We start from the raw sequence: 12486 nt of genomic DNA, 5'->3' as shown, positions 1-12486 counted from the left end.
TCTCCTTTTTGTGGACTACCGTCGTCGTAAGATAAAACTTTGACCTGAAGGACTTGGAGCTTGGGCTGGCCACTCGCTGGGAGTAAGGATTGGGTTATCCCTGTGCGTTCTTCGGCGGATGGTAAGCTACGCTCCTGGCCTTCTCATTAGTCGCACCCACAGTTCATCCATACTGACCTAGTTTTCAAATTTCACGTTCACACATACACGGCAGGGCAAGGTTAACGTTACAACCCAGGTCCTAGCTAGCGTGTAGTTATTTTAGAATCCCTAGACAACGTAGCAGGTAAGTGAGCTAGTTTTGTAACCCTTTTGTTTGTATTGGTTTGTCAGAGATAGCGTCTTGGCAGTTTTCGTGTCTTTGTTGGGGTGGACTTGGCTTGTTTGTAACACTATCAAACCGTCCTAGCATCCGGAGCCCCTAACTTTATGCGTGTAATTTAACGTGGAGGTATGAATGTAAGATGCTAAGGGTGTGTGTGTGTGTGTGTGTGTGTATATATCCCAGGGGAGAGAAGGCTTACCTCCAGATCAGCACAAGCCTGGCACCAGTGCCAGTCAGCACAAGCGATTGATTGTACGTTCAGGAAGGTGGATGGTAAGATCCTTCAGTTCCTTGTAGGATTCAAGAGACCACGTCCGATGGACACGACGCTGGTTTGGAACTCGCGCCACACGATGCGGGCAGTCGCAAAGAACCACGAGAGTTCCCTCTCCACCCAACTTATAATGACATGCCCTAAAGACGCAGCCAGCTCCCCCTGGGGTATGGGATGTGAACTAGGAATTATGTAGTGTCTCAGTGCAGCTCCTAACCTTGAGTTCTGCACTAGCCTACTGTAACACCAGGGGGTCAGGATTTGAAGGGTTAGCTTCAGCCACTTAGCATGGCATTTGGGCGCCGACATTTTTGAAAACATGGCGTTACATGGTTGCAACTTCCGGCACCAGTTTTTACATGCTGATTGGTAGATGACAGCTCATGCACGAGTTTAGTGTTGGGCACAAGCGTCCTCGCACATAATTGGATGTTACTCCCCAAGCCTTGTCTCGTCATTTCAGCCAGAGCCAGTGGCTTGCTTTCTCCGCTTCCTCAGAGAGCTCTTTGGTGGATCTGCTCAGTGTAGTTCCACGTAGTCCCAGGTCCTTGAGCAGGCATGATGTAGATCTGCCCACAAAGCCTCTGGCTCCCACCTCACCTCCACCAGGTACAGCCTCACACTCCATCCACTTTCTCTGCATTCTGTGACTAGGTCTGCATACTCTGCCTTCTCTCTCTCATATGCGGCTTCCAGTCCCTCCTCCCATGGCACTGTCAGCTTGATCAGAATTGCTGACCTCACCGCTGCAGACCACAGCACCACGTCTGGTCTTAATTAGAGGGTGACAATTTTTCGGGACTCCCGCGGGTTTCCCACAGTACGGGAGTAAATTTCACTGTTGGTAACGTGATTGGGACGGGACAGGAAATAATAAACGGGAGCTGGCGGGAAGCCAGAGATTAACTTTAAAAAATGACGCTGCAATGCAGTGAGTGCGCCCAAAGACGTGAGGCATTTCGTTTTAGAAAAGAGAACCAATTACAACCCACAATACGTTTGTTGTTGATGTTGGCGATTCTCGTTGAGTTTAATGTGTCATGCAATGTTGGGGCATGGCACCTCGACGATCGCATTCCTCAATATATTTATCGCATAACCCTGGCGGAACACAAAAAATAGTTTTGTTTACCCATATATGCTTCGCTGGTTTAACGTGATGAGAACGGTGCAAACTTAACTGATGGGTTAGCCTACTGCAGATCTACAGAATCTCAGATTCTGACTATGAAATGATTTAAGCATAGCCTACAGCAAAGTCCTGTAAAATATGTAATTTTAATGTAGCCCAAAATGATCGGCTATTAAAGAAAAGTTACCCCTACTGTACTACCAAAATGTATGGTCACTGCACGCTACTGGGTAACAGTCGGATAACTTTATCTATCAACATAGGGAACGGGACGGGATTCGGGAGTCTTTCTCTCGGGATTTTGCGGGACAGAATTCTTTTGGGGGCGCTGTCACGTCGGGATATGACGGGAGTATTTGTGCGGGCTCAGGATGGGACGGGAGTGAAAATTGATTCCCGTGTCACCCTCTAGTCTTAATGTGGTGCTGCATATCTCCTGTGGGAACTGGAGCTGCCTTCCCATTATTAATTAAATAATCTGAACTATAAATATAGTGCAAGGCAGTTCAGTACAATTGCAATATATTAATAACTATATTGTAATTGTAAGGTTGAAATATACATAAGGTAGATGAGCAAAACAGTGGTGACTGACTTTGTTCAGTGTAAAGGTGGGGGCTATCTCTGAGCGTTCAAAAGAGTGACTGCTTGGGAAAAGAAGCTATCTTTGTGTTGGCTGGTTTTGGTGAACAGTGCCCTGTATCGCCCACCAGAGGGAAGGAGGTTGAACAGTTTGTAACCAGGAAATGAGGGGTCTAGTATCCTGAATATCCAGGATATTTAGGCTTCTCCTAAAGTCCACTGTCATCTCCATGGTCTTCTTGGGGTTTAACTCCAGGTGGTTTTGACTGCACCATTGGACCAGCTGTTTCACCTCCTGCTTGTAAGCAGACTCGTCACCGTCCTGGATCAAACCAATTATGGTGGTGTCATCTGCAAACTTCAGGAGTTTTACAAACGGGTTCTTTGAGGTGCAGTCATTAGTGTAGAGGGAGAAGACACGCCCCTGTGGGGCGCCAGTGCTGATGGATCGGGTTTTGGATGCTGCTGCCTGTCAATCAGGAAGCTGATGATCCACTGACAGCTGGTGGCAGGCACTGAGAACTGGGTGAGATTCTGATGTAGGAGTTCAGGAATGATGCCGAGGCCCCATGTCCACAAACAGGATCCAGGCATACGTTCCATATTGACGGCATCATCCGCCGACCTGTTTGCCCTTTAGGCAAACTGCAGGGAGTCCAGCAGGGGTCCTGTTATGTCCTTCAGGTGGCTTAACACCAATCTTTCAAAGGATTTCATGACCACAGGCATCAGGGCGACGGGCCTGTAGTCATTTAGTCCTGTGATGGAGGGTTTTTTGGGGACTGGGATGATGGTGGAGCATTTGAAGCAAGAGGGCACTTCACACAGCTCCAGGGACTGGTTTAGGAGCTGCGTGAAGATTGGCGCCAGCTGTTCAGCACAGACTCGCAGACAGGAGTGGGACACACCATCACCATCCTTCTTGATCTTATGCTTCTGAAAGAGCCAGCACATTCTCACAGATTGTTAGCGCAGGTGGGGGGAGGGGGTTGGGTGTTGAGGGAAAACCTTTTGTGCGTGAGGGGTGTGATAATGGATGCTTTTCAAACCTGCAGTAAAAGTGTCATTCAGGTCGGCCCCAGCAGTTGCGCGACTGGCTGGGGCACCTGCACTGTACGCCGGCGACCCGGGTTCGATTCCCGCCCCGTGGTCCTTTCCGGATCCCACCCCGACTCTCTCTCCCACTCACTTTCTGTCAATCTCCACTATCCTATCTATTAAAGGCATAAAAAGCCCAAAAAATATACTTAAAAAAAAAAAAAGTCATTCAGGTCGTCAGCCAGTCTGGGATTTTCTGGGGGGATGGTCTCTAATCCGTGATCGGTTGCAGGCCTTTCCAAACTGATGCAGGGCCATTGGCTGAGAGGCTATTTTTTAGTTTCTCACTGTAGCTTATTTTGGCTACCCTGATCTCCTTCGTCAGCTTGTTCCAGGCCTGCTTATATAGGCCCCGGTCCCCACTACTGTAGGCCTCCTCTTTGGCTTGATGCAGCTTACTAAGATTAGGAGTGAACCAAGGTTTGCTGTTGTGCAAAATGTCTTGGTTTGTGTGAGCGACCGGGCGGTCAACCCACGTGTTGGATTGTGAGTTTTAGGTGGAGATGGAGAAAACGGCACTTGCAGGAGAGGTTGGATGTAGCTTCTGTTAATTTCAATTATTTATTTTTCACCATATTCAAAAATAGCAACACTAATAATTTCCCTACCAAAAACAAACAAAGATAGCACAAACAATGCATAGTCCAAAGTATCAGCATAACACATAACTTACTCTGCCTCACAACAGGACAGTCCTTCACCTACTACGCACCCTTTGGGAACTGAGCTATCCCATTAAATAGCCCCAGCTATTACTGTCAAATGGGGATAATTGAGGCACACCATTGAGCTAGGGAAGTACTCAGAATAGGGCTCACTAATACATAACATAAATCAACATAACAATGATATAGAAAACAACAGAAAAGTATATAATGAACAAAACATATGTCTGTTATAAATATGTACCTAACCACAAGGCATAAAGAAACAAAACAACCAAAAGAATATCCTAAACACCCCTGTAGCATAATGCCCTGCTCCCTACCCCTGCAGAATGTTTAAAATAACCTGTCCCGGCGCGGAGCGCGCTTCCGCAATGGGACAGTGACAGAGGTCGGAACGTCAGGAAGTGTTGTGAGTAGATGTATGCGTTAACCAGATTATGGGCACTATACAGACAATATGACATGGCAAATGGACGACAAGCTAGTGGGTACCACACTATGTAATTGTTATTGACAAGAATGAAGTTGGTAATGACGTTGTAATGAGTGAATGAATGAATGAGCGGAATCGCCGCAAACCAAACAATTGGTTTACAGCGTGAACGAACGCCAAACCGGCGGCAAACACCCGACACCAACAATAAAAACCCCCGTACATCTCTTGTATAACGCAAAGCCCACCAAACATGCAACAACACTTAACATCACGAACAAAACATTTTACATTCAAAGAGGGACGCAGTGGGGAACTGTGTGCGTGTGTGTGCGAACAAATGAGTCTCTTTCTCGTGTCTGCGCTTGCAGGGCAACGCGGATGAGGTAGTGAGAACAATAAAGTTCAGTTTCTCACATTTCCCGTCCCCTCTGAAGTCTCACCACCAGGGTGGCGAGACAAAAAGTCTGCGACCACATTTTGTTTCCCAGTATGATAATGTACCTGGAACCGATATGGCTGTAAAGCAAGAAACCACCTGGTTATCCTTGCATTCGAGTCCTTCACGCTTCAAGCCACTGAAGAGCGCGGTGGTCAGTCTCTAACAGAAAATCTCTGCCTAGCAAGTAATACCTAAAGGTATCAAGAGCCCATTTGATGGCTAGGCATTCCAGCTCAATAGCTGCATATCTTGTCTCTCGGGGGAATAGCTTGCGGCTAATATAAGCCACAGGCCTCTGGTCAGTCCCCTCTCCTTGGAGCAAGACTGCCCCTAGTCCAACGCCAGAAGCATCAGTCTGGACCGTGAACAGTTTGTCGAAGTCCGGGCTCTGTAACACTGGATCCTGATACAGAGCCCCCTTCAGGTCATTGAAGGCTGACTCCTGCTCTGGCCCCCACTGCACTCGACTGGACCCAGACTTCCGGGTCAAATCCGAAAGTGGTGCAGCTCGGGAGGAAAAGTTTGGCACAAACCTGCGGTACCACCCAACCAGTCCGAGGAAAGACCTCTTTTTTGGTTTGTGGCTGTGCACAGTCCTTTACAGCCTGCACTTTGTCTTTTTGGGGTCGGATAATCCCTCTTCCCAGTACATGCCCCAAATACCTGACTTCTGGTTTGGCAAAGTCACACTTTTTGGGGTGCACTGTGAGTCCTGCACTCTTGATGCGCTGTAGCACGTCACCAACATGATGCAGGTGGTCTTTCCACATGGTACTGTATATCATAATGTCATCAAGATATGCCGCGGCAAAAGACCCAGTGCCCTCAAGAACACAATCCATGAGCCTTTGGAACGTGGCTGGCGCCCCCTGCAGGCCAAAAGGCATTACAATGAACTGAAATAATCCTTGAGGGGTCCTGAAGGCAGTGTACGGCCGGTCCTGCTTGGCCAGGGGAACCTGCCAATAGCCTTTGCACAGGTCCAGGGTGGTGATGAAACTAGCCTTACCCAGGCGTTCAATCAAATCCTCCAACCTGGGCATGGGATAGGCGTCGAATTGTGACTGGGCATTCACTTTGCGAAAGTCAATACAAAACCGGATTGTCCCGTCCTTTTTAGGCACAAGAACAACCGGATTGCTCCATTCACTGTGGGATCTCTCAATGACCCCCAGTGTCTGCATCTCCTCTACCTCGTCTTTGAGCATAGGGAGTAAACGCTCTGGGATGCGATACATTCTCTGACGGACCGGAGTGGGATCCTTCAGAGGAATGGAATGCTCCACTACTGTGGTGAAACCGGGCTTTTCTTGGAACAGTCCAGCCGGAAGGACTGTCTCTAGCTCCCTCTGTTGCTGTGGAGTAAGGTGAGACAGGTCAAGAGCTGAAGGTGGTTGAGTGGCCGGGAAGAACTGCTCTGGGTTGTCCTCGTCCTCTCCAACGGCTCGCACCAGAAGCTGCACACTAGCCTGGGTGTCACGCTCCTTCCATTCCTTTAGCAGGTTAACATGGAAGACCCGCTGGGACTTCCTTCTGCCTGGCACGTCGATCTCATAGGTCGCAGGTCCCACCTTGCGGCTTACCGCGAATGGCCCCTGCCACTGGGCCAACAGCTTGTTCTCAGAGGTGGGTAGGAGTAGAAGGACTTTCTGTCCCGTATGAAGGGTTCTTTGTCTGGCTGTCCGATCATACCAGATTTTCTGGCGACGCTGCACCTGTTCAAGGTTACTCCGGACCAGTTCTGACATTTCCTCCATTTTCTCTCTCATTTGCAGGACATGAGAGAGAACGCTGTGGGTCTCTGGAGCTTTTGGTCCCTCCCAGGCCTCTTTCAACAAATCGAGGGGCCCCCTCACCGGTCTTCCATACAAAAGTTCAAACGGTGAGAAGCCTGTAGAGGCTTGGGGTACCTCACGATACGTAAAAAGCAAATATGGAAGCCAGCGGTCCCAATCTTTTCCGTTGGAAGCCACATACTTCCTGATCATACCCTTCAGAGTCTGGTTGTAACGTTCAACCAGGCCATCAGTTTGTGGGTGATATGGTGTGGTCCTGATCCCCTTGATACCAAGTAAACTATAGACCTGCTTCAACTGTTTGGACAGAAAGGCTGTACCCTGGTCTGTTAAGATTTCTTGGGGTATTCCTACTCTGGAAAACAGCTGAAGGAGAGCTTGTGATATGGCTGTGGTGGTTACTTTGCGTAGGGGGAAAGCCTCTGGGTAACGGGTAGCATAGTCACAGACTACCAGGATGTATCTGTGGCCATTCTGCGTCCTCTCTAAAGGCCCAACAATATCCATCCCTATTCTTGCAAAGGGAACCTCAATGATGGGGAGTGGCTGAAGTGGAAATGGACTGGTCTTCCTTTTGCTGGTGAGCTGACACACAGTGCAAGACTTGCAATACTCCTGCACTTCTTTGTACATCCCTGGCCAATAAAACCTTGCAGCAACTCTCTCAAAGGTTTTTGTTGTGCTGAGATGTCCTGCCCAGGGGATACTATGGCCGAGGGAAAGCACACGGTCTCTTAACATCTTGGGTACCACTAGCTGCTCTGCCTTATCCCCCTCGGGTTGGTGATACAGCAAGCCTTCTCTCAAAATGTAGCTCTCCCCAGACAAAGTGGCTGAAACCCCAGTTAGCACCCCATCTACACTTCTAACCTTGCTGAGGGCTTCCTGCAATGTAGGGTCCTGCTTCTGCAACTTCTCCATGTCACCGGCTATGTCTTCCCCAGCTCCTCCCCCTAGGGGCGTGCCCTCCCCATTCTGCATTCTCTGGAGTGCTCCCACTAGTTTCTCTCGTCTCCTCTGCTTACGGCTCTTTGTAGCCTTTGACTTAAACCTGTCCTTGCACCTCTATATACACCTTGGCCACTGGGTATTCATGCTCGTCTCCATTAACACAGATCACTTTCAGTTTTTTTCCAGCTACATGATCTTGTCTGTCCACTAGGTGGGGTTGAAGTAAAGTCTGGGAGCTTCCTGTATCTATCAGGGCGCTGGCTAACTTCCCACCCACTAACACAGGGACAGTTTGTAGTCTACCCATAACCCCTTGCTCTTCAGACCCAGGGAGACAACAGTGACTAGCTCCTTTGGGCTTTCTAGCAGGGCAGTCTGGTTTAATGTGTCCATCTTGTCCACAATAGTGACAAACAATCCTTTCTGCAGGGCGTTCCTTTCTCCAGTCTTCCCTGGGCCAACGGTACACTGCAGCTAGCCGCTCAAAAGTGGTAAGATACTGCTCTATATCTTCTCCTTCCTCATACCTGGGAACAGCAGCACGTGACCATGCCACTGGAGCCGTTGGGTCTGCGGGCTGCACTGGTGGCTGGACTGGCGGCTGAACGGGTGGTGCTTGTGGCTGCACTGGCGGCGCTTGTGGCTGGGATGGCGGTGCTTGTGGCTGGGCTGGCGGTGCTTGTGGCTGGGCTGGCGGCGCTGCGGGTGCTAGAGGTGGTGCTGGTGCTGGGGGTGCCTGTGGCTGGGCTGGTGGCAGTGCTGGTGGATGTGCTGGCGGCTGACGATTTTCATCAACGTCATCCCGGAGCTGGTTCAACTGGACCTGTACGCTTCGCCAGCGCTGCTCCTGCTTAAAGAACTCACGCTCCTGAGACTTCAGTGTTTTCTGCAGCAGCGCATACAGCCCGGCCATGTCCGTCCCTTCTGGCACCTCACCCTCTAGTGCTCCTCCATCGGCCCCTTGTGGCTCTTCCTCTGCCTCCGTGACCTCCCCCTGGTCTGTCCGCTCTAGGCGTCGATATGCCATCCTCCTCCAGGTACGATCTTGCTTTCCACCTCGTCCTCGCTTTCCACCTCTCTTTCCACTTCTCCTCTCCAGTTTGTCAGGAGGCGTCACAATCCCACCACTGCCACCAAATGTGAGCGACCGGGCGGTCAACCCACGTGTTGGATTGTGAGTTTTAGGTGGAGATGGAGAAAACGGCACTTGCAGGAGAGGTTGGATGTAGCTTCTGTTCATTTCAATTATTTATTTTTCACCATATTCAAAAATAGCAACACTAATAAACAAAATACTTTTCCCTACCAAAAACAAACAAAGATAGCACAAACAATGCATAGTCCAAAGTATCAGCATAACACATAACTTACTCTGCCTCACAACAGGAGAGTCCTTCACCTACTACGCACCCTTTGGGAACTGAGCTACCCCATTAAATAGCCCCAGCTATTACTGTCAAATGGGGATAATTGAGGCACACCATTGAGCTAGGGAAGTACTCAGAATAGGGCTCACTAATACATAACATATATCAACATAACAATGATATAGAAAACAACAGAAAAGTATATAATGAACAAAACATATGTCTGTTATAAATATGTACCTAACCACAAGGCATAAAGAAACAAAACAACCAAAAGAATATCCTAAACACCCCTGTAGCATAATGCCCTGCTCCCTACCCCTGCAGAATGTTTAAAATAACCTGTCCCGGCGTGGAGCGCGCTTCCGCAATGGGACAGTGACAGAGGTCTGAGCGTCAGGAAGTGTTGTGAGTAGATGTATGCGTTAACCAGATTATGGGCACTATACAGACAATATGACATGGCAAATGGACGACAAGCTAGTGGGTACCACACTATGTAATTGTTATTGACAAGAATGAAGTTGGTAATGACGTTGTAATGAGTGAATGAATGAATGAGCGGAATCGCCGCAAACCAAACAATTGGTTTACAGCGTGAACGAACGCCAAACCGGCGGCAAACACCCGACACCAACAATAAAAACCCCCGTACATCTCTTGTATAACGCAAAGCCCACCGAACATGCAACAACACTTAACATCACAAACAAAACATTTTACATTCAAAGAGGGACGCAGTGGGGAACTGTGTGCATGTGTCTGCGCTTGCAGGGCAACGCGGATGAGGTAGTGAGAACGATAAAGTTCAGTTTCTCACAGTTTGCACGCAGATGTCCTTGCAAAAAACTGATGTAAGATGTGTCAGTGAGTTCATTGAGGTCTGTAGCTGCAGCTTCAAAAACTCTCCAGTTGGTGCAGTCAAAGCAAGCCTGTAACTCCAGCTTTGATTCCCTTGTCCATTTCTTTTGTCCATTTTTTTTTCTTCGCCACAGGTTTAGACATTTTAGTTTCTGCCTGTAGGTTGGGATGAGATGAAGCAGACAGTGGTCGGAGAGTGCTAGAGTTGCCTGGGAAATGGCGCAATAGGCATCCTTTAAAACTGTGTAACAGTGGTCCATTGTGTTTTTGTCCCTGGTGGGAATCTTGATATGCTGTCTGTATTTAGGGAGTTCCTGATTGAGTTTGGCACTGTTAAAAATCCCCAACAATAATGGCGAGACAGTCTGGGTGTTTTTTCTCTATGTCTGTTATGTGGTCGGCTAGCTGTTGTAGCATTTAATAGACTTAATAGGGTTCTGGCTGGCTGCAGCTTCAAATGTAGAATAATCAGAAAAAGTAGTCTACAAGATAGGATGAGTTAACTAAAGGCTCTCTTATACAGGTATGTTTTCAGGTCTTTTTAAAGATATTCACTGAACTACACCTTTCTATCAGGTTTTGCGAAAATTGTACCGATATTGTTGACAGACGCACCACAGTAGCCTATGGTGCAGTAAATGAAAGCTCTTGATAGCGCATACCACTAACATATATAAAAACAATGTTTATGGAATACAACTAGACAGGTACTTCTAATTGGTATTGCTGTTTACTGTTAATCTGTGATGATCTGACCACCAGTCAGCTACAACATGAAGAGGAAACACTGCGGAAGAAAGTTAATGTTTTTACAATAAACTAAGCTACATCAACACGGTGCAGCAGCAATTTTTGATGTTTACTGAGTGTAATCTTAGGTAATGTCATATATGAAAACTAGTATTGCCAGGCAATATTACAATGAAGGGTAGTATTGCCGTGGCAATACTGGTGACGGGGGCCATGAGTGGAAAGTTGTCTGACAGACGCATCTAAATCAGACCAGACGCTATCAATGGTTACAACAATGGTATAATCAGATAGTACAGTGTTTATATCTCACTAGATTTTGACAAATCTAAGTAAAATCAATGTCAAACAAGTTATATTTAATCACAATCAGCAGCCGTTGCGAGTGTCATCTGCCATCTTGACATTGTGTATACCATATTTGACATGAATCTGATGAATCTAGGAGAAGTATGTCAAAAGTACTTCAAAAAAGTATGTCAAGTACGTCAAAATTTATCATGTGTCATAACGCACAAAATCCGAAAATATCTCCTGTTGGGTGAGGCTAATGCAATGTACATATATATAAGTTCTTCGCCTAGGGGAGTTACACACACCTACCAAATTGTGTCCATGCAGGTGAAACTATATGCCAACCACGAGACTCAAAAACATAAGGGGGCCAAGCCTTTGTCCGCAAGTGTTTTATATGACACCTGTTGGGCATGGCAAATTTCATAGTTTTTGCTCATGGGAACAGCTTCAAAAAACGTAAAGTACAGCAGAAGGAGACAAACTACTATAATAACTCTTCCAAAAACAATGTGGCTTTGCATCTTGGATTTTTTTTTTGACTCACCTGACTAAATCGAAGTGATTTGATTTCATGCTTTTACCAACATTTGAACAATTTTCCAAAAATATAGATTGATCTAAAGGTTATTCTGTAAATGTTATTTTTGCATTGAACATGACATGTTATACACCATTGTTTAATTTTAACCAGAACCGCATGGAGGAGAGCATGACCCTGTTTTACACCACCATCCACTCGCCCTGGTTCATCAGTGCCTCCATTATACTCTTTCTCAACAAGAAGGACATCCTGGCCGAAAAAATCCAGACTTCTGACCTACAAACATACTTTCCAGGGTTTACAGGTACAGTAACTTTAGAAATATTTGCTTATGATTACATACAAATCAAATTCCAAGTCAGCAGGGTTTTATGTGAACTTAATGAAGAGTTAAGATTTTGATTGGCTGAGTGTAATGGAACCGAGCGGCAGTTACCATTAACCAAAGTGGGTGTTGCCAAGGAAGCAGAGGGAGTAGATGAGGATGGACAATAATTTAATGATGTGGCTTGAATACAAAGACCAAGTAATACGCGTCCATAGGAAAACCTACAGGAGGAGGGCTAGGCAGAAGCCTACTAGGAGGCAAAACCGTAAAAAGAAAAAAGATGACAATAATAATCTTCAAGGATTCCAATGAAGTTCTACAGGTGACTATCTAGCTAGTATCAAAATTCTGCTTTAGCCTCTATTCCCAAAATACAGAGGACCCAAGCCCAACACAGAGTCATAGTACTCATGTTACGCATTACATAAACATCAGACTAGACAGAGGGGAAATATATACGTGGCGGCCAGCACCATTAACATAGACAAGTACACAATAAACAGCTAGGGCTGTCAGCGCTAACGTGTTAATCGCACATTAATTAAGGACCAAGGACCAACGCATTCAATTTTATTAATCACATCCCGCCTAAGTTTTTTTCATTTCGTCATTTGTTCTGTTATCAACAATCCCCTTTGGCT

The 12486-nt window shown here is 46.9% G+C and overlaps 1 protein-coding gene across 2 annotated transcripts in view; it reads left to right on the top strand.

The window, feature by feature from the left end:
• The window catches only part of LOC121677453 (guanine nucleotide-binding protein subunit alpha-11-like), a 50134-nt gene that overhangs the window by 36271 nt on the left and 1377 nt on the right, over nt 1–12486 (top strand). For both annotated transcript variants that reach the window (XM_042056204.1, XM_042056203.1), the window contains exon 7: nt 11668–11821. In XM_042056204.1, the coding sequence (XP_041912138.1) occupies nt 11668–11821 (154 nt within the window). The remainder of the gene's footprint in view (nt 1–11667; nt 11822–12486) is intronic.

This window comes from Alosa sapidissima, chromosome 12 (assembly GCF_018492685.1).
Source record: "Alosa sapidissima isolate fAloSap1 chromosome 12, fAloSap1.pri, whole genome shotgun sequence".
In the NCBI taxonomy this organism is placed as follows: domain Eukaryota; kingdom Metazoa; phylum Chordata; class Actinopteri; order Clupeiformes; family Clupeidae; genus Alosa; species Alosa sapidissima.
This window is presented reverse-complemented; position numbering and strand designations above follow the sequence as displayed.